The sequence below is a fragment of the Pleurodeles waltl genome, chromosome 4_2, assembly GCF_031143425.1.
Source record: "Pleurodeles waltl isolate 20211129_DDA chromosome 4_2, aPleWal1.hap1.20221129, whole genome shotgun sequence".
Taxonomy (NCBI): Eukaryota; Metazoa; Chordata; class Amphibia; order Caudata; family Salamandridae; genus Pleurodeles; species Pleurodeles waltl.
The window spans coordinates 461,997,261-462,020,564 of NC_090443.1; the positions used below are offsets into that span (position 1 = coordinate 461,997,261).

At 40.9% G+C, this 23,304-nt stretch overlaps 1 protein-coding gene across 2 annotated transcripts in view; it reads right to left on the reverse strand.

The window, feature by feature from the left end:
* The window catches only part of COL5A3 (collagen type V alpha 3 chain), a 546,803-nt gene that overhangs the window by 44,965 nt on the left and 478,534 nt on the right, over window positions 1-23,304 (reverse strand). For both annotated transcript variants that reach the window (XM_069231786.1, XM_069231785.1), the window contains 7 exons: window positions 21,656-21,709; window positions 19,455-19,508; window positions 16,779-16,886; window positions 16,562-16,615; window positions 12,486-12,521; window positions 11,545-11,598; window positions 6,289-6,541 (listed from right to left, as the gene is read on the reverse strand). In XM_069231786.1, coding sequence (XP_069087887.1) covers window positions 6,289-6,541; window positions 11,545-11,598; window positions 12,486-12,521; window positions 16,562-16,615; window positions 16,779-16,886; window positions 19,455-19,508; window positions 21,656-21,709 — 613 coding nt within the window. The remainder of the gene's footprint in view (window positions 1-6,288; window positions 6,542-11,544; window positions 11,599-12,485; window positions 12,522-16,561; window positions 16,616-16,778; window positions 16,887-19,454; window positions 19,509-21,655; window positions 21,710-23,304) is intronic.

Sequence of the window (23,304 nt, forward strand, 5' to 3'; positions counted from 1 at the left end):
TTCACCATATATATAAACTATGATAAAGACTGATATGGATTGAAACGTGTTGGTGCTATAAGTGACACTAATTGCATTACCCAGATCAATAAATCAGGTTGAAACTGTCCAAATTTAAAATGTTTATCACTGCACAATTAAACTCTATTTAGCAATAAATTGTGCCTAAAACAACCTTGTAGCATTGCTTTAATCTTGTTGTGCTAAACAGCTTACAAAATATGCAGTAAAAGACAGTAAATGCAGCCAGAATCACAGCAATCATGCACAACTGACAACTGAATACTGTTCCTTTAAGGAGCCAGCAGTGCTGATGATCAATCAGACTTTGTACAAGCAGCTGCCTCACAGTTTCAGTTCTTTTAAGCAGCTCATGTAGAAAGATGCCTGAACGCTGCCTGGGTTTTAAGACTATTCAGTGAAAGAAAAGCAATTTTTTCGGAATACCTGTTTCTCATTTCACTTCTTTTGTGAGTCTTCAGTGTTTTCAGACATAAATTACTGGAATTGTTTAGTCTTTCAAAAATGCTATTTCTTCTTGTTAACGCCACATTTGGAAAAGCAAAAAGGCTTTGAATGATTGGAGCATGGTCTGTCTGACAAACTCCCACACCACGGGGGAATGACTTTACTGAAAGAAGATGTTCAGGAAGACTAAAAAGAAAGCATCCTCGGGGTAAAATAGAGAGCAACCTCAAGAGGTAGAGGTCATACATGCACAGGAGCATGAAAGGTCTTCAGTAACGCTACTCCTTCCAAAAACACAGGGCAATTTAACCCCAAAGACTGCATCATAGAACGATCCAGATAGAGAAGGAGGCATAAAATACTGGCACTGTGCCCATTTATTGTCAACAACAACTTCAAAGGCTGATGACATCTCTATGTGCTCCAACTTACAGACCCAATATAGCATAGAAGACAACATTAAAAAGACCCCATCATTCAATGTCAAACGTCCTTGGTGTCAAGGAGTTATCACTTAATGTGACACTAATCATTGTCGAGGTATTAATTAAAATGCTCAATCATGATATCTTTGTTATCAAAGCACAGGATGGCGAGAAAGATACTTCCACTTCTCCTTAAGAGCTGACCCCAAAGGGTCCTTAAGACCCGTAGAGTCCCCCAGGGTTTCATACTGTCCCTGGTTTTCTTCAACTTCTACATAGAACAACTTGATGCTCTTCTCACAGATAACAGCATCAAGATGCACCAACATTCCGATGATACGCAATACTACTTGAAAGTCTCCCCTACTTCACACATTCAAAGTCTCAAACACTGCCTGCACATCTTTCAGAGCTAGATGCAAAGTGCACAACTTAAACTCAACCAAATTAAGCGAGAATGTCAGCTGTTTACAAAGACAAAATGCAAGAAACCTTTCAAATGGGTGTACTGAAATGAAACTTGGTAGCTTTGAAACTCAGATTTATTGTTTGACAAGTCACTTTAGTTCATCCTGAACACAAACCTCATCCTCAAGGAACACATTGTCAAAAATACAAAGACAACCAGCTTTCTCTACCAAAGACAATGAAACAATTTTCCAGAAAGTGACTTCAGGACTGCTGTTCAAGCCTTCAAACCTTTGCATTTCGATGCTGATATTGCCCTGCTCTAAGGCCTACTAGATTCCATACTGGCACTCCCTAAGTGCATCCTACTTGCCACAGAATGCATCATTCAGGGCCTGAAGACATATGAGTACATCACCGCATCCTGATGGAACTCCATTGGTTCGCCTTGGTGCTCAGCACCATCTTCAAAACCAGCTACATGATTCACAAAGCCAAAACAACCAGTCCCTGCATATCTTCACAGACAAGCACAACATCTCTGGTGGTTATCTGCACACCTGCAGACAGGACATTATTTGATTTCACACTAAGAAGTGTAAAAAAAGAACACAGTAGCACACTTTTCCTATTTATGCACCAAGAATCTGAATCAAGATTTCTGTATGCCTCAGGATTGCCCCAACACTGTTCCAATTTACTAAAGAATAGACAAGGCACCTCTTTAAAATCACAATACAACAACAAACCAGTGGCCCCATCTGTCACTCACCGACTTTGACACTGTACAGCACTCTGCTGCCTTTTGGCTAGGTTAGTGCTAGAGAAATAACACATACATATATATGTACCCCTTGGGTTCAGCAATTCTTTGATGAAGATATATCTGTAAAGCTGGAAAATGTATTAAGACATATTTCAGTGCTGTTTTAAACTATAGTCTTGTTAATCAGCAGTCAGAAAATGCTTCCTTCTGACCCAACAAGTCTAACTTGTAGTGTATTTCTTATAATGTTCTTGCTTCTGAATAAACAGTTGAATTACATTGGTCAGATTAGAGTAAAAACAGCAATGAATCAGGGTCTGCAGAAAATATATTGTACTGACAGTTTAGATATATGAGCAAGGCATTGATCCAAGCTGATCTCACAGAAACCTTCATGTTAATGGCATCAGGTGGGACAGTGTTCTGGAGGCCCTCCAGATTTAAGCTTCAATTCCATCCAGGTCAAATTAACAACAGGTGAACTATACTTCTGGTGCATATACCATGGTTGCAAGTACCTTTGCCAAGTACACCTTCCTCAAGGCCAGATTGCAGACACCTCCATGCTCCTGATTAAGCTGGGCATCCAGCAAAAATGACAACAGATCATTTCTTTTCACGAATCATTGATTTACAAGTCAGTTTATTATTGATGCTTAATCCCATGTAATTCTATGAATCATTTAACTTCCACTGTCACCTATCAGTTGCTGCAGTCAATACATAGGGCCATATTTATACTTTTTGACGCAAAACTGCGCTAACGCAGTTTTGCGTCAATAAAATTAGCGCCGGCTAACGCCATTCTGAAGCGCCATGCGGGCGCCGTATTTAATCAATGACGTTAGCCGGCGTTAGCCGCCGGCGCTGCCTGGTGTGCGTGGAAAAAAACGACGTACACCAGGCAGCGCCGGCGTAGGGGGATATGGAGCTTGGGCGCCAAAAAATGGGGTAAGTCAGGCTGAGGCAAATTTTTCGCCTCAACCCGATTTGCGCCATTTTTTTCGACTCCCAACCCCCATAGAAATGACTCCTGTCTTAGCAAAGACAGGAGTCATGCCCCCTTGCCCAATGGCCATGCCCAGGGGACTTCTGTCCCCTGGGCATGGTCATTGGGCATAGTGGCATGTAGGGGGGCACAAATCAGGCCCCCCTATGCCACAAACAAAATTAAAAAAATTACTTACCGGAACTTACCTTAATGTCCCTGGGATGGGTCCCTCCAGCCTTGGGTGTCCTCCTGGGGTGGGCAAGGGTGACAGGGGGTGTCCCTGGGGGCATGGGAGGGCACCTCTGGGCTCCTTCCGAGCCCACAGGTCCCTTAACGCCTGCCTTGTCCAGGCGCTAAAAAACGGTGCAAAAGCGGGCGTATGTCATTTTTTTTGACCCGCCCACTCCCGGGCGTGAATTTTGCCCGGGAGTGTAAATACGGCGCACATGCCTCGGAGTCAATTTTTTAGACGGGAACGCCTACCTTGCATATCATTAACGCAAAGTAGGTGTCCAAACTAAAAAATGACGCAAACTCCATGGACTTTGGCGCTAGACGCGTCTAACGCCAAAGTATAAATATGGAGTTAGTTTTGCGTCGGAATTGCGTCAAAAAAAACGACGCAATTCCGGCGCAAACAGAGTATAAATATGCCCCATAGGATCTTTGAATGATCTAAATTGACTTTGAGACTGACTTTGAGCAGACATTAGAACAGCCATGGCTATGTTTTAATCCCACTGTGGTCCTATCCAACAGCACCATCTTCAGCATAAAATAGTGAGCCAATGTGCTTACCTTAATGTTTTTGTGGAAATCTAGAAAACCCTTCCTCCCTGGATAAATTACTCATGTAAATATTGAAATGGGTTGGGGGCAGCCAATAACCTGTTTTATGCCATCCTGGAAGCTAATTGGTTTCAAATAGCATAAGGGCCAGCAGCAAAGTCCAATGTGGCACGTTTCTTGATACATCTTGCTGATGATATGAACCAACCAGTATGTCACACCATCAAAAAATGAAAAACAACAATAACTGGATTAAAAAAGACACACTTCAGAAGCTGTCCCCACGTCAGATTTTTCAGTACCTAAAGGAAGGGACTGAATGTTTTTTGTAGCTTTACAAGGTGTGTGCATCCACATTCCAGAAAACACAACAATTACTTGCAATGTGTTCTGAGGGAAACCTCATTACCAGTTCAGAGTCTTTAGTTTTGGATTTAGGTTAGCCCTCAGGACATGCTCCAAGTGCATTGCAGTGAGGACAGTAAACTTGACGGAAAAGGTTTTCATTCTATACATGCCAAAACAAATTAGTATTTAAAGCCAAAATTTTCCAGAAGGTAACTCAAAATTTTCAAACAACTTTGCCTCTTCTGAATGACCTGTGACCACAGATCAATTTTACAGAAGGTTTTGGAAAATTGATCTGAAGTCCCAGGTCATTCAGAAGAGGCAAAGTTGTTTGAAAATTTTGAGTTACCTTTTGGGTGATTTCGAAACCCTTGCCTGTCCAAGTAATCAACTATGTGGGATGAAAAAATATCTAAAATTGTTGTCTAAAAGATGCTGCACGATGTCTTTATCACTGAGCCAAAGAGAAAATGGGTGTTTGTTGTCCAGACTGTGAGATTGTCACACTGAATCAAAGAACAGTGCGGGATGAGTGAGATCATGGAAAATAATTTAGAATAGAAACAGCTGAAAAATCCTTGAACAAGAAGAACATATCAGTCCATTGTTACAGAGTTATTCAGCCGAAGAATACTGGAAATATTGTTGCTGTTTTTCTCCCACGTGTAGCTCAACAGTCTTATTGTGCTTCAAGCACTGAGTCACAAAACAATACTAAAGGCACTTTCTTTGTTACAAACCCAGCCTGTTTTTGCCAGATTAAAAGAACTTGGCGTCAGTGTCATTATGATGGAGGACAGCAGGGCTTTCTGCAACCAGAATTTTAGATGTGGGCAAACTGATTATATATATATATATTTTTTTCCTGGTGTTGACCTAACTAGATTGACTTATTTGCAAAACAAGACTCGTTCAATTGGAGACACCGAAAATCTGTGATGAACACAGAGTGGTCCATGGATCAATGAATCACCTGGAGGAGTGTGAATGCCTTCAAAATTTGTGTTTAAAGTTGTGAACAAAAACCGTCAACCTGAGTAGGTAGTAATGGTTTGTTTATAAAGATAAATTTAAAAAGGTATGGGCACAATAGCCTGTTATTCACTAATAATGTAATTCCCAGGAATCTCCCATTAATGAGCCAGTATGAACCAAATGGATCGTTTGGCTGACATGGCTTTGAATCCGGTAGCATATTGAAATAATGTGGATGAAATATCTTTCTACAACAATAGCATTGCAAAAATATTAACTACCAAAATATTGTGAAGGTAAGTATATAGAGGTACATTGTGGTTCCCTATCTTTAACTTCAGCCATGTCAGCCAAACGATCCATTTGGCTCATGCTGTTCCTGGGAATTACGTTATTATTGAATAACACGTTCAAAGGTGATCTTAAGTATATGAACCATGGATCAATATGCATGATGTGTTAGAATGTTCTGGTATTATTTGTCAAATCGATCATCTAATATTATTCTGGTACAATATCTTGTAGTTTGGTTCCCACGTTTAAACTTAAGATGCTCTTTCTATAACTTGCATCAGACCATTGCTTATCAGACACTACACCCCCACTATAAACGGCATATCAAAAAGCATATCAAAAGGCAAGTATACATATATCTTCAAGGAATGTGGTTGCCAAGTTAAGCATAGTGTCTATATTTGCCCATATTTTTGCCCATATTCACTCATATTCATTATTATTTGGTTCTCAATGTTTAGGCAACATTTTTTCTGTGGATGGTATTTCTGTCCTCGACATTCTGACGTACACCATATATGTATGTTCACTGGAGAGAAGTCACTCACAATTTTATCTAAGCTGACAGTAATATCATGTCACTAATTATTCATCATTGTCAAATATCAAGCTCACATGAACAAACAATGAACATATTCTTCATTGAGGTCAGCTTATCAGCTTTGAACATAGAAATGCCCTTGTCAATTGCAAAGATATTGAATTGGCATCCTTGATAAGAAAATGCACGGCCGATTTGATTGGCATGTATTGTTCTTCCACCAAACCCCTTGAAAAGGTTGAGATGTCATTTTTATATGAAGAACATGTAAGCCCCATCTCACCATCTGTGTAGTGTGGATGGCACATCTGCAGTTCCTTGCAAGTGCGCGCTGGGCTCTCCTGGGTACCCACAGGCCGCCTCATCTGTTCAACCTCAGTCTTTAGGGAGCCAAGTGAAGCATAGACCTCTTCCATTCCATCTGCTTGATAGTCGGACCCATCCACCGACTCATCTCTTTGTTCACCATCTAACTCTCGTCGTCGTTTCCTTGGCAGCTCTAGTGGCAGTGTTTGCACAACCTCTGCTGGTGGCCCCTGCACATTAAAATGACATGGAAAGTCGCATGAAGGAGAACATTTGCTTGCTTTACAGCCTTTAAATCTTTAGGCAAAGGCAATACACTGTGTTGGCTTCTATTTCTTTATCAACTTGAACACAGAAGTGAATATTGCTCCTCAAGGACTCTTGTGCGAAAGGCTCCCCCATCTAGCTCTTTGAGACCATTGTAACAAAGGTTGTAAAAACATTTCTATTGTGGGCATTTGCATTGGTACCACTGAGTACTTATAAATAGGGTTTAGAAATGTACTAAGGAATTGTATGTTTTGAGTGGCTTTTTTCTTCCTTTAGTTAATAGTGTATGTTTGTCAAAGGTTTGGCATCCAGATACAGAAGAACAATGGGAGGATTCAAAGCCTTTGTGTGGTTTGAACTTCCTTCCCAGTCTTCTTCCCCTCAAAGCTTAGCCTATATTTCAAATCTTGTGCAAAGGACATTGGTAAAGTTTCAGATACCAATCCAACAAACTAAAACATATTGACTTCGCGGCTCCTTGGTTGTGTTCCAAGGAAGCTAGTGGTGCAGTTTAACCATCACAGATCTGCCAATATCAGCAGTGCTTCACTTAAGAGCAAAAAAGGACATTTTGACTTGTTGATTAAACTCTCATTTTTGTCAGCTATATTGGGAGGTATCTGCTCCAATAATTAGAAAGGTGCTTCAGACTTTAACACTGTTGGTAAGCTTAGTAGAGACAAAGCACAGAAATTAATTGAACTCATCACAGATGAGCCTTTGTTGAAGGCCACAGTCATTTTCCAGAATATTCATTTAGGACATCATTTCGACCCTGGTGGACAGTCCACTACTCCCACAGGCGCGAAAATCATAAACTCAGCCACTCTGGCAGATGAGCATCCATACTTTTTACAGATCTCTGGTTGCATGGCAGGGATCTCAGTGCTGTTAAAAAAGTCGCCACAATAGTGGCTTCCCTTGCAGACCTAAAAAATTGCTGCGTGGGTGCCATGTTCTAAGTATCCGCTTAACAAACTTTTATGCTCCGGGAACTCAAACACCCATAGCATGAGTTTGTTTTCGCTGAACAAAATATAAATGAAACATTATGCAGCAGGTTATCTCTGTGTACGTATGGCCATTCTCAATTTTCTCTGCCCATCTCCGTCACGTCTAACAACGTGGAAATGTGCAGGGAAAGTTAGTGATTGTTGCCCTGTTCTCAAGAGGGCAGGAGGACCATCACTGTGACCTGACAGCTCTCTAGCAGACAGGCTGCAAGGTCAAAGTGTTTCACCGGAAGAGCCTATGCAGGCACTTCCCCTGACTTTAAATATGCATTCTGGTGTGATAGTTTTCAGGTGTTTGAAATGTACAAGCAGCTTTCTAAGGTTGGCAGCACACTCTTGGGTGAGAGAAGCATTTAGATCATGATTGTTTCAATGCTCTGGAGGATGGCCAGACATATACTTTTTGTCACTTTAGAAGGCAGGAAACGCCCACTCTTAATGGCTACACTATAACATCTAAAGACTGTGGTCTCTGTGTACCTTTTACAGACTAGCCCTGGGAACTGCAATGAGATTTTCCATCTCTGCCACTGACAATAGCAACACTACATACTTTCAACAAAAGCAAGTCAGCTAAGACTCATATTGCTTTTGTTTGGCCATAAAATTACTTGTTCCATGCTCTGTTACAGCTGCTACATGGGTACCTCAAATCCCGCAATTGCTCCCCTATGGGAATTCACAAGTATGTGTTGCTCCATAAAATGAAAGTTCTTTAGTGTTTGTTACTTGTGTAACAATTCTATTCTTCTATCATGCCATGGGAAAGCAACAGTTTTTGGCAATTCATCCCCCTACAATATATTTCAACAAAACATCATAAATACATGAATCTTTCATTAAGGTTCCAGTCATTTAAGATTTTTTTGAAAACCTGAAAAAACTGTTAGTTTCCATTGTTTGCCTGTCCCAGCTTGGACACTAAACATGATCAATAATGGCTGTGTGGTTAATACTGGCCAAACAGTTTTGAAATTGGAATATGTTATAGGCCTTGAATTATGTTATGATAAACTAATATGACGTTTGCACATTCTACTCTGAAAAAAAAGCTAAGGCAGCATTTTGGGGAAATGTTGGACTAGCTGAAATCGACTAATCTGAGGTTTGTCACCACCTCTTGTAGGTATTATTACTGTATATTGTCACTTATGGGAATCAAGAGGTGCTACCCTCACAATATTGTTCACGAAATGCTATCTCTGCAAACATCCTCCTTTTCTAGAATGTCTCCTCCACCACTTGGAAAAGAACTGTTGAAGAGTCTGCTCTAAATGTATGAATCGGTTCAGGAGTATACGTCGTATGCCTAAAGACTGGTTAACCAGCATGAGTATATTCCCAGGATTCATCAGCAATCTTTCTAACCTGCTCTCATGCCACGGGATTGGTGGCACATGTAAACTAAAATATGATCATAAAATGGCTTCCAAAGTGCTGAGCCTTGTGTGGTTCTGAGAACATAAAAGGACACATTCTCAGAGACTATTGAATATTTTTCTTTTTACTTAGGTCTGTTTATTTTTAAACAATATGGAAAAAATATTTGATGGCAGTATTTAAGAACAGAAAGGGTTCCATACTCCCAGCCTTGCAACAGTTAATTGTTATAATACATAGATTTGGAGAGGATAATCCCTTTGGAGAGCATTGGTACAGATAAGTAACTTCTCATTCTCTTTCCAAGAACAGCTATATCTCGTTGACACGTAAGCTTAATTTTTGTGTAATTCCCGTTGCCTGACTTTATAAACAGATTAAATGCTTGTTGGTCATGTTCAGAGCAGCTCACCAAGTTCACCAACTAAGCCTCGAGGATTTCTCAGTGTATATACATGTTTTAAATAATAGGGAGACTTTTAAAGGCAATAATAAGATGGGAGTGATAGAGGTTGAAATGTAGTAGTGTCCTTCGTGTCACAAAAGTCACCTCAGTGTGACTTATTTTGATTCTGAGCACTAATAGTTTAAATGTAGAAAGTTGCACTGACGCTTATGAATGTGCCTTGTTATAATGCAGAGTTCGACTTAGGTGGTATTTGAATTTAATTGAATATTATTAGAACAAAAATTACTTTAAAATGTAATGCAGACTCTAAACTAACAGAATATATTAAAATGATATTGAGTTTTTAATGACTAATGAATTAAAAATATGTGCAAAAATGAGAGAAGTGCAGTTCTTTGTTATACTAAATTAAATGTGTTAGCAAAGTTTTTTGTTTAAAGTGAAATATATTGTTCATATCATTGAAGCATTACTAATGTTGAATTTATAAGTTTGTGTATTATATGTATATTATTGAAACATATTAATTAAATGTATTGATATAATTTATTGTGTTAGCATAAGTGAGGCCTATTGAGGCTTGTAATTTGTGACTGTGCTGGAAATTCTGATTTCATTCTAATCTGATCTTTCTTGTAGGTTAAGATCAAATGAGAAATTTAGCAAGTTGGTAATATGCTCTATTGTTTAAGCAAAAAGAGAATGTAGCATAGTGTCCTTGATGGAAGAACAGTGTGTAACATGGATTGACATCGTATACAATTGTTTCAAACTTGAATGGGTTTCATGGATGGAAGATGTTCCCATGACAGACCTGGGAAAGAATTGAGATGGTACAACTTGGAATTGTATGACTGATTTTATTGGATGATGCCCCTTCAACATGACATGGACTGATACCTTTGATAAATAAGAGTGCTTTGGGAACTCTAAAATATTGATGGACCTTTGAATTTTGAACAGTCCCCGGCAGTTCTTAGCAGCTTCCAGAGAACTCCAGATGCTCATTGATGTCTTGCTGCTGAAGAATCCCTGAATGCTGTATACTTGGAGAGGTAACTCCCTCTCTGCTTGTCCCTCTGAATTGCCCTATTAGACTTAATAATCCTTTTATGACCCCTTCAGAAGACTCTTGACCGAGCTTCTGATATGCTGACACTATCCCTGTTTATCTACATTTTCCTTATTATAGTTAGTAATTTTAGACCCAAGGCTAGATTTTTCCAAATTATTTTTTCACTTTTTGTGCTTTTTGTATTTTGCCCACATGTGTTTCGCCCCACGCATGCTTTTTCCTGATTTGGTCAGTTGTAGGGCATTCCCCTGCCCAGTCTAAATTTATGACTTTATTAAATTGAATTCACAGAAGATTGCTTATTCTTAGCAGCACTGTATTTCTGTATTTCAGGTATTCCTTTTAATATTGTGTATTGTTCTTCTGGAATTTTTTGTTTTGTTAATGTTAGATTGAGTAATCTTCTTTTGGCTCCTTGGGCAACCCCTTGTGATAATGTACGTGTATGACTTCATGCTGAGAATAACTTATGTGACTTTAATTTTGAGCTTGTAATAAATATTTGAACCTTATCTTTGAGTTTTCCTTTTATGGCTAAATGGGTCATGCTCTTTAAATATATTGAATGGTAATTGTAATTTGCTTAATGGTTCTATCACACTTTACTGCTGGGTCAAAAGGTCTTTCGATTTCTGTGAGCACTGATTGCTACGAAAGATGAAAATGTTGCAGCAGGAGCATGTAACATTACAGGCTCCAAGAGACTGTCCTGAAGCAAAAAAAAAAAAGGTGTTGACTGCAATACCTTCCACTATAGTAGAAATCAATGAAAAAATAAACAAATAAGGACACCATACTAAAATCAATAAATAAGAGCTCATGATAGTTGCTTCGGGTGTGCATTCAAGATATTCCTCTGTATATCCTCACTCACAATCACAAAATAATTTTGAAGGCCAATGCATCTTCTTTCCAAATCCCACAAAAAAATGGTTAATCCAACCAGTGTTCAAATTAGAAAGTAAAATAGGGATCATGCAATTCACAAAAGAAAATGTCAATTAATATTTAAATCTTTCACATCAACAATTGGAAGCATGTGATTAATTGCCTGCAACAGCTGGAAGAGAGATTTCTGCAACTTACCGGAGGACCTGGTGGGCCAACAGGACCAGGGTCCCCTCGTGTTCCTATTGTACCCTGTCGTAAATAAAAATCAAGGTCAGTATATACGGAATATAAAACATACCTATAACTTAGGGCCTAATTTATATCCTGGAGTTATGTATACTCTGCTTCAATGGTGACAGAGTAACCAAACAAACAAGATAAAGGTAAACATTTAGAAGCAGCCGGACCATAGGTTTAATCAAGGAGGAGACTGCTCAGTCCCTGTGGTGGTTAACCTTTCCAATAATCCTGCTGAATAAGGGCCGTTGGAGGCAGAATTCTAAGTCTGCCCACCTCATTTAGATGAGCAGGATTAGAGGTCAGTTTTCACTGTTCATTGCAGGAAAATCCTGGTGGTAAAGAACAGTGACAACTACCAAATGCTCTCCTTGCCATAAGAGCAAGCTCCCATGTTGAATAGAGCATTTTCTTTTTTTCATTTCAAATAGAAAATCCAGCTTGGTGGTGATTTCTAAATTTGGCGGGTGGCATCTCCGTCAGGGAGAAAGAGTAATTTACTCAGACTCCCTGACAGAGAAATGGGCCAACCACCAGCATCTAAATTAGGCCTTTAATGTTTACTTTAGGCACCATTTACAGACAATACAACTAGGTTCCGAACACTATGTACTGTGTAGTGGTATACTATTATGGGTATGAAGATTTTTCTAAGATGGCTGCTATTTACAAATCTTGGTTAACACATTACAATGTGTGTAATATCATGGGCCTTCCAGTACAAAGACCATTACTGCTGCTTATAAATTACACAGTACAATAGGCACTGAGCAGATTAAGCACACTCACAGGTGCATATATATTGCACTAACTAAATGTGAAAACAATAAAAGTAACTCTGATAGGTGCTGTAATGCCATGGCTAAGAAACAATATTTTTTTCACATAATGATACTCACCGGTGCTCCTTTTGATCCTTTTTGTCCGAGTGGCCCCTGGTAAAAGTATTAAGAGGAAAAAAGAATGAGTTTGACAATATCAGTTTTGCACAAGATGCCTTAAATTGCTACTATTGTGATAAGTCAGCCTCTCTTCTCACTTATTGTAACAAGAGGAGTTGTGCAACTCTCACAATCATAAAGATTTGTTTTCAAAACATCTTCCTATTAGAAGGAGGGTAATTGTGTTTGATGAGTCATGGATGTGCTTGTTACTAATACAGTCCACATGGTTTACCGTGCAATGGTACCCAGTATAAGTTGGTGAAGGTCCCCAGACCGTTAGCATTTTACTGTTTTCTTGCCAACTATTTGTGGCTCCAAAGGCTTTTTTTTTTCACCAGCTTCGGGATAATGGTGGGTTGCATAGAAACTAGGCTCATAGTCTGAGCTACTTAATCCTTTACCTTATGCTCCCCATTTTTATCTCTTTTCCCAACCACACACTGGGGCATATTTACAAACCCATACCGCCACCTTGCGCCAACATAGCGTCATTTTATTTGATGCTAAGGCAGTGCTAAGGTGGCTTTATCCCCGCGCCGTATTTACAGTGGTGCAATGCTTGCACTGCACCATTTTGCAACCCCTTGCGCCACATTATGCCTGCGTCAGGTGTATTGTATACAAGGGGCACGTTCCGGAGCAGGGAGGCCTTATAAAATGGTGCAGTGAAATTTACAACATTTCCCTGCGCTATTTTATCCATAATTTTTAATTCCTGCTCAGAGCATACGTTAATGTGACGTACCCATTTTAATTAATGAGTCTTCCTGTGCTTTGGTACACTTGCGTCAACATTTTTGATGCTAGTGCAGCAAAGTGCCACAATAGCATGAAAAATGTTGACGCTATTGCCCTAACGACAGCCGTGGCGCGCCGTATTGTAAATACCCTACAACCATGGTGTTGTTGGGTAGGGCAGGGGCGACGCAAGAAAAGTGGCGCATCGGGACCAATCTGCCACTTTCTTGTAAATATGCCCCACTGTGTTTTCTCATCCATCAACCACTTTTTAGATAATGTTTAATGTAATGTTTGTTTCACAAATTCTGCATTGTACTGGGTAACCATTGCCACTTAACAAACATCAGCGAGTCATAGAGAGTAAGACACTGAACTTTATAAAGACTGTGGGCCTTATTTATACTTTTTGGTGCAAAACTGCACTAACGCAGTTTTGCCCCAAAACGTTTTGCACCGACTTGCACCATTTTTTAGCACCAGCTGGGCACCATATTTATGGAATGGTGCAAGCCGGTGCAAAGGGTAGGCTAGCTTAAAAAAAAATGACATTAGGCAGGTTTGAGTCAAAATAAATGATTCTGCCAAGATTAGCATCATTTTTTTACGCTAAGGGGCATATTTATACTCTGTGTGCAGTGAATTAGCGTCATTTTTTTTAAAAACTCTAATTCAGTGCAAAACTAACTCCATATTTATACTTTGGTGCTAGACCCGTCTAGTGCCAAATTTATGGAGTTAAAGTCATTTTTTGGAAGAGGAAACCTACCTTGCCTTAATGAGATGCAAGGTAGGCGTTCCCGTGCAAAAAATGACTCTATGGCCTTAACGCCATATTTATACTCCCATGCAAACTTGGTGCAAGGGAGGGAGGAGGGGTCAAAAAATGGGGCAAGGCTTGCTTTGCCCCATTTTTTAAAGCCTGGGTCAGGGCAGGCGTTAGGGGACCTGTGGGCCTATTTCCATGGTGGAACACCATGGAATAAGCCCACAGGTGCCCTCCCCATGCCCCAGGGGTACCCCCACCCACACCAGAGGGACTGGGGAGGATGGGGGACCCCATCCCAGGTAAGTACAGGTAAGATTGCATTTTTTTTTTTTTGTTTTTTTAATTGCCATAGGGTGCCCTGAAATGGGCCCCCATACATGGCACAGGGTGCAACGGCCATGCCCAGGGGACCCCTGTCCTCTGTGCTGGCCATTGGGGTGGTGGTCATGACTCCTGCCTTTTCTAAGGCAGGAGTCATGTGGCATGGTGTGTTTAGCACCATAAAATGACGCTAATCTGGTTAGAGTCATTTTTTTAAACTCTAACCTACCTAAAGTCATTTTTTGGTGCTAAACCCTCTTCTTCTATACTGCCAGCCCCACCCGACTAAAGTCATTTTTTTTACTCTAGCCTACCCTTTGCACCGGCTTGCACCATTCCATAAATATGGTGTCCGGCTGGTGCACAGAAATGGTGCAAGCCGGTGCTAAACCTTTTGGTGCAAAACTGAGTTAGTGCAGTTTTGCAGCAAAAAGTATAAATAAGGGCCAATATTTTGTAAGTTTGTGCCACTTTTGCATCAAAAAATGACATTAATGCTGCGCAAAAAAAGTATAAATCAGGGCCTTGCTGCTAGACGGGTCTAGCACCAAAGTATAAATCTGGAGATAGATTTGCACCAAATTAGAGTAAAAAAAATTACGTTAATTCAGTGCAAACAGAGTATAAATATGCCGCAGAGTATAAATATGCCCCTAAATATGGCGTTAAGGCCATAGAGTAATTTTTTGCACGGGAACGCCTACCTTGCATCTCATTAAGGCAAGGTAGGTCTCCACTTTCAAAAAATGACTTTAACTCCATAAATTTGGCGCTAGAGGGGTCTAGCACCAAAGTATAAATATGGAGTTAGTTTTGCACCGAATTAGAGTATTAAAAAAATGACACTAATTCGGTGCAAACAGAGTATAAATATACCCCTGTGTCTTTTATTTAAACAAGAACTGCCATTGACCCTCAGGTTGTTATAGTGGGCTGGGATGCAGGCTGCATTGGCCCACCTGCATTTGCCTGTACCACTTGGTTGTGCCATGGGAAAGTGGGAGCTGAATGTGGCATGAGGATGCTCCTTCACTGCTACTGCTAATCTAGAAAGGTGCTCTCTTGGGCCTTATTTTACTGTGTAGAGAAAACACTGTGACTAAAATAAATATATACAATATGTTATTGAATAGTTCTGCTCTTCCAAGTTTAATGCTGTTAAGTAAAATGCTGAAGTAATGTCATTATTATAGGCAGATATTTGAACTTATTGTATTAAGGGTATGCTCAGTTCTAAAAATGAAAAGGTACATCCGCTAGGATTGATAACACTGTTCCTGAATTATGAGTACGAATTTGTTTGTGCATCAGCAAACATGCTTCAGTCTTAAAATCACATTGAGAGTACACATGCTGATTGTGAAACAGTGCGAACTCTCCAGTAGTAGATATACTGACTGTGTAACAGTGGGAGTGTTCTGGTGTTATATATATACTGACTGTAATAGGAAAAGTGATTGAGCATTTGACAAACTGAGCCCACAGAGTGACAGTGAGAGTGCCCAACACTAGCTATGCTGATAGTGTAACACTGGAAAGGTCCAGTCTTAGATATGTATGTAACATTGAAAAAGTACTATATATGCTCACATTGCAACACTGAGAGAGTGCAAGTGTTTGCTACTCTGACTGGAAGTTGTTGAGCTGCAGAAGTGAGGGTGTTCTGGTGCTAGATACACAGATTGTGCAATAGACAGTGATGTATAGTTAGATACACTGACTTTGTGACAGAAAGAGTTTTAAAGTGTGAAATATACTGACTGTTTAACAATCCTAGTGCTGCAGTGCTAGCCATGCTGAATGTGCAAAGTAGAGAGGATGCAGTATTAGGGATACTAGGGATACTAACAGTAAGAGTATTAAACATACTGAGGCCAAGATTTACAAGAATCTGATGCACCAGATTTCTTACGCCCCCACCACCACCTAACAAAACCATGGGTGCGCTGTATTTACAACAGGCTGCACCAGGGCGCACGTTAGGCCCATAGCATCAAAAGTTTCAGGACGACTGTCCTGCACACACTGACTTTAACACTGAGTTGGATTTAGCTTTTGAATAAACGTAGGGCAAGATTGCTCCTTCTTCCACAGGCAGGTTGTATTTGGATGTTTAACTGTGAAAGTACCATGGAATTATAGTTTTTACTGATTAGTACAGACAACACTCAAAGGAACCTAGATGAATAGAGTGAGTACTTACGGGCAGTCCTGAGGGACCTGGAGGACCTGTTGGGCCAGGTAACCCAGAGAGACCCTGAAAACACGAGAAATAAATCAGACATTTTAATTCTCACAGCATCGCTCTAACTTCTCATTTGTAAAAAACTACCACTATGGATCTTGTTAATCTGTCCATATCTTAATCTATTAACATTTTTTGGAAAGCATTGGCCTGCACACTCTTAAATGACACTCACCACATCTCCTTTAGCGCCCTGTACCCCCTGGTTTCCCGGCAGACCCCGGTCTCCTTTCTCTCCTTGTTCGCCAGGAGGTCCAATCAGCCCTATCAGCCCAGCGTGGCCCTACAGGATGGAAGAAACCAGGCTTATTGGGACCCAGAAGAAGCTTTTGCTTTCGTACAACAAATGACTGGAGCAGAATCTAGCAAACTTCAAGCCTTTTTTTTTTTTTTTTTAAAGTATTATTAAAGAAATCCATGAATATCACATAAAAACAAAGTTTGAAAAACTGCATGCTGTTGTTTCAATACTGCATACTGCAGACATTTGACCTTGAATATGGTAGTACTACCATTTTTAAAAAGTATTTTGCGATACCTCAAAAAATGATTAAAACATTTAATTGAAACATGCGTTTTTTTTTCATGATACTTTTACATGAAGAGTGTTTCTTTCCAAACACATGGGCCTTATTTAGAGTTAGGTGGATGGGATAGTCCCTCAGAAACATGGTGGATGTCCTGTCCACAGCATTACAAGTGCATTATGGCCCATGATATTGTGGCAAACGGGATATCTGTCACATTTTGATGGAGTATGCTAACCATTAAACTCTAAGAAGGTCCTTAATTCACAGTATAGGTGTTATCCCATGAACTTCTCTGGAGTTCCCAAACATTGAAATAGAGTTACCTATTATTTTTTTTCAAATGTTCTCCCTGCTAGAAAATTGTGGTAGATTCCTTTACTCTTGAAACCTCTCAGTGCATTAGGGGGAGCCTATAAATTTGAATGTTCAAAACGATAGATTGGGCTAGGGCGCCTAGGACCTGTTTCGCCCTGATAAGGGCTTATCAGTCAGGTATACCTTGATTCCAGTTGCATTGTTCCTATGTCTGGGCATGCCCGTCACACTTAAGGTGTCAACTGAGGCACAGTGATGGATGGAATGCTTGAATTAATCTCAGGCACTGGAAATCCTTTGGGGCTCATGCAAATCCATCATTTTTCACCCACCATACTTCCTCAGTTTGGACCCAGCAACAGGCTAATCAGTCTTGGCCCTGCTCCAATAGGAACAGTTCAGTCTGAGCTGCCAAGCTAGTTTTGTGGCACGTACTTGCAATAAAAATAAAAGCAAATATTGCACCAGCTTTCCAATACCAGACCTATTGGCTTTGCCAATGCTTTTTTTTTTTTTCTTTGCCAGGGTTCAGCTCAGGCCGACTGGGCCCTTGGACAACTTTGTCCTAAATGTAATGAAGGAGATGGTGAAAAGAAAGTTGCAAGCAGCAGGGAAAAATAAGTGGCTATTACTTTCTAGACGTCATTAGTGCACATGTCTCTGGGGTATTGTTCCCTGATTACCATCATTAAAGATCAAAACCTGGTGGGATACTGACGTTTACATTAGAGATTTACGTTCTAAATGGCAGTGAATTTTCACTAAATACCCTAAAATTATAAGCATGAGGATAAGAAGAACTGATCAACAGATTGTAATTTCCAAGGGTCATAAGCGATGTGCAAAAGGCCAATAGTTTTGGATGAAGAAAGATGGGTTGAACTCCATTTTTGCAATTGAAACTTTCAAGTCAGGTTTAGAACTATCTGTCCAAGCACAGCAGCAGAAAAAAATGCAGAAAGAGAGAAGAAGAAAAGAGCACAGGCAGGTGAGTACTGCCCTCTCTGTGATGTCAATATTAAGGTGAAAACCTTATTAAAGCCAGTGTCATCTGAACTGATGCCTTAATAGGGGCGATTCAGCGAAGTAATGGCAACCACTTCTGAGAAGGTATAACCACTCATATATATTAGTGCCCAGTAACGTATAGAGTATATATGTCAAATGTAAATTAACTTACCAGGCTAAAGGCTAAGAGCTTCCTAGGTTGTTGCTCATGTGTGGCTGACAATTGTGGCCACATATAGATTAGATCTGACAAAGGTCAGTGTCACTTTGGCAGATGACCTTTATTCCTCTACAGTAGAGGTGTATGAAGTTTGTGTAATTTGGTTTGGCATCAATATGCACATTTTTGGAAAAATTAGGTGATATTACATGTGATTATGTGATCTGCAGAACTGGCAATTGGTGCTGTATTTTAGTGCAAAATGTGTCCTTTCGTTCATTTTAGATGCAAGGATGTATTATGCGATTAAAAATATAGAGCAACCACCGCGAACAAAAATGTTTACATTCTTCCCATAATAAGATTAACGTGAAATTACTGACAATATGCTAGAAAACGCACCACCGGCATTTTACACGTTTCCTGTACAATTGTTACGGTTAGGTATATCCCCGCCCAGAGTTCTGACCAAGACCTAGACATGTAGAAACTCCTTTTCACATTCTATGCGCTTTTCACGCAGTTGTTGGACACTTTTTAACATAATTCCATGCACTTATTTACATGCCCTAAAATCTGCACAATTCTTGCACAGTAAGCAAGGGAAACGTGTTCAGTTTCGAAGCAAATTTCAGCCAGTCAAATCGAAGGAATTTAACAGTTCATAATATTTTTTATAGGAAATTTGAGTTTACGTATGGCTGCAGAGGAATTGATGCTTGCTATGCAGGGAACACTTTCCCAACAGGATTTTGCAAGCGGGGTCTAAGAAGCTTTGTTTTTCTGAAGCCAGAACAGACAAGAATACCTTCTGTTACTTGATAAAAGGAGTACATACCTTGTCACCTTTGAAGCCAGGATCTCCTTTCAGGCCGGGTAAACCAGCAGGGCCCTAAAAAATACAATGCTCGTTAAAATTTCAGTATGGCGTGCCACAGCTGGGCAGCTGTTTTTTCAGCTTAGGGTACGTAAATATGTCGGAAGATGAAAGCACTATAACATAACTATGAAGAGGGCCAGACGGCCCTTCCAACTGGCTCTTACAAAAAAAAGGGGATCGTTCATGCTCAAGCATTTTAACTGCATTACAAATATGACTGCTTCAAAAGTCTATCTTTGAGGGTTGACCTCTGTATATTCAATAGATATGAATTAAGTGTTTCCTCTTCAAGTGTGTGCAGTCTGCTACCACCCAGTCCTTATGTCGTATGTACTTTTATCTCCGTGCATGTTCTTTAGTTTAGGCAACCATATACGCTAAGGCCCAAATTTAAGAAAACTGTTGCTGCATTGTATGCAGCACCACTTTTCTTGCGCCCCTCAGCGCCCCCCTAATGCCACCAAGTGTGCTCCATATTAAACATACGGCACACCATGGTGCAGGTTAGGGACAATTGTGTAATAATTGTTCACGCTATTGTAGTACATTGCAGGATTAGTGCCAAAAATGTTAGCGCTAATCCTGCAAGGTACATAGGGGGTCCATTAAGAATAATGGTGTGCCCCCTTTTAATGCCTGCTCTGTGCAGACATTAAAAATAGCCGCTAAAAATGGTGCAGTGGAATCTCATTGATTCCACTGCACCATTTTTGCCATCCCCCTAACGGGGGAATTCCCCCACTTGCATACATTATGCCTGGCCCAGGCATAATGTGGCACAAGGGGTTACAAAGTGGCGTAATGCTTGCATTGCACCACTTTGTGAATGTGGTGCTGCAAACTTGGCCTCGCTGAGCCACATAAGCGTCATAAAAAAGTATGCTAATATGGTGCATGGAGGTGCTAGGCCTTCTTAAATCTGGGCCTAAAGGTTTGGCTTTGATGTCTAGTGTTGACAAATAGACACAGGTAGGAAGGAGTCTTACAGCTGACTTCCTGCAATGTACCGTCGTCCTTTTCTGAGATTTTCTCTCTATTTACTTACCCTTGGGCTGCCTGAAGCAGCTAACACTGTCTTCAGTAACACCCAAAATCCATGGCTGTGTCTATTAAAGGGTGTGAGCATTTAACACACTATCTAATCCTAACTACTAGCTGACACCAAGACCCCCATTCAACATTGGGCAGTATTGGAGGTTGAGATGCCAGGTCTAGTGTTACCAATTCTGACCAGTACCTCCACTCAAGTTACTTGTCATTATTATGTATGAACCCTTACATGGAGAATACCACACTCAGCCTGAAATAAATAGGTCCATTGCCAAACGTGAATGCTGGTTCTGGGCAATTTTTTGAAAATATCTTCCTCCAGCCTTCAGAAAGAGGAAAATGTCTCCAGAAACACATTGGCCCAGATTTACAAGACTCTGTGCCAGATGTATTGTGCCCCCCACAGTCACATAACGACACCATGGGTGCACATATTTACAATACGGAGCACCATTGCGCACGTTAGGCCAATAGCGTCAACATTTTTGGTGCTATTGTGGCACTTTGCTGCACTGGCATTGAAAATTGTGATGCTACTGCAGCAAAGTGTAAGGAGGCCCATTGTCTTCAATGGATGGAACCTTTTAATGCCTTCTATGAACAGACATTAAAAATGATGCCAAAAATGGTGCAATGAAATCTATCAGATTTCATTGTGCCATTTTTGCGGGCCTCCTAACCCCAGAACACCCCTCTTGCGTACATTATGCCTGGCGCAGGCATAATGTGGTGCAAGGGGTAGCAAAGTAGCGCAATGCATGCATTGGGCCACTTTGTAAATATGGCGTGGCGATTTTTTCCTTGTGGAGCCACATTAGCGTAAAACAATTACGCTAATGTGGTGCAATGTGGGTTAGGGTCTTGTAATTTTGGCCCATTAGTTTTTACTGGGTATGTTCCAGCACCTGAAAACCCCCCAAATCTGCTAAAGATAACACTCTGTAAGATTCATTATGGGACCTTAATGATGTTCGTGGATTATTAATGTTTCATTATGGATTGTCTACTCTGCTTGCCAATTGGGAACCAGTTGAAAATAGCTCTATGCCAGATCTCCTGCATACGTAATGTGATATCAGAAATGTTAGCATCAAATTAACAGAACTCACCATGGGGCCTGGAGGTCCGGTTTGACCTGGCGGGCCGACCAGACCTTGATCACCCTAAAGGAAAATATAAATGTTAAAATAATGTTCCACTTGCACAAGGAGTTATCAGTTGGGACTGTTTAAAGTAGCAAACTGGAAAAGTGTGTAATACATTCTTTAGTCCAAGCTGCAGTGATAGTCATTAAAAAGATCCAACAATGTCCAACTTAACTTGCAAATATAGGAAATAAGGAATTGCTTTACGAAGAACATGAACACTAAGATATTTCTTAGCAACATCAGACTGATGAGAAGCATACATTGGTTCTTCGAACTGAACTATCATGTATACATATTTAGAAATATGTAGTTATAGATTTTGGGAATTGATGGTGCTAATAAAGCAACTTAGGGACTTATTTAGATTTTGGAAAAAAGTGAGACACCAACACAAGTGTGGTGGATGTCACATCCATCATATTATACATGCATTATACCCTAAGGCACTTGTAATATGGCAGACAGGATATCTGTGTTTGACCAGGGGTGGATGGTGAGCTCCGCTCCGCAAGCGGAGTTAACAAAGTTTTTGGCACTCCACGCTCTGCTTGGAGTGCAGAGTTCACCCAAAATAACTCCGCTAACCCTGCAAAGGAATGGAGCTCACCGGTGTGCACACAGTTCTAGCGATGTGTGGCCCTTAACTGGGCTGTACTTTACACTCGGCCAAAAATGAAGACAACATTTGACCTACGACAGGCAAGGCTTTGCTTTCTGCTGGTCAGTGTGGAACTGCTGCAAGCTGCTGCTGAGGGGCTGCACCGGCACCAGCTCCGGATCCAGGCCTCCCTCCTTTCACTGTTCTCAGCAGGCCGGGAGCAGGGTCAGAGAGAGGCAGAGAGCCAGGCCGCTGGAAACAGGGACCCTGACAGCATTCAAACCCTTGTTTCGCTTTCTCTTCTATGTGCACACGGTATCCGGCACTGGGCATGGACAGGATTTGTATAAGAGGGTGGTCTGTGCTTGGAAAAAAGGAAACATGCAGTCAGAGCTCCATTTGAAAAGAACCTGTCTTCCCACAGTCCCTGGGAAATGAAGTGGTCCTATGGGGTATGGTGCTGAGGCCAGCTAAGAGAGTTAGCAACTGGGGACGCATCATCTGCTGAGTGGTAGAAAAGCAGCCCCTGCCACATGGAGATGTGAGCATCCTTAGAGAGTGCCTTAGAGCTCAGTGGTGAGTACAGGTAGGCACTTTGTGGAAATACCAGGCTGCTGGTGGTGAGCTGGTTTGGTGCTGCTAATACTGGGCCCTAAAAAAGGGCAGTCTGAGTCTGTATGTAAGTGAAGAGTAAGCAACTGGAAGGCTGGAGAAAGACACAGGGTGTGCTTGGCCCTCCATGCCATAATTGTGAAGGTGAACCATTGGTGAAGGGAAGTGTGCCGATGTGGTTGAGAGCAGAAGGTTCCAGGCCGGTGGGCTATGTCAGCACAAGAGGGCTGAAACAGCAGCTTTTGCTGCCTGCGGCCATAGATACCACCCTGAATGAGCCCAGTCTCAGAAACTAAACAAGGTTGGGCCTGGGTAGTACTTTGATGGGGGTAGGGGTCCTGGGCTTGGACATTATTTATTTGCATATGTCACGTACGGCAGGTGACATTCTGGAATTTTT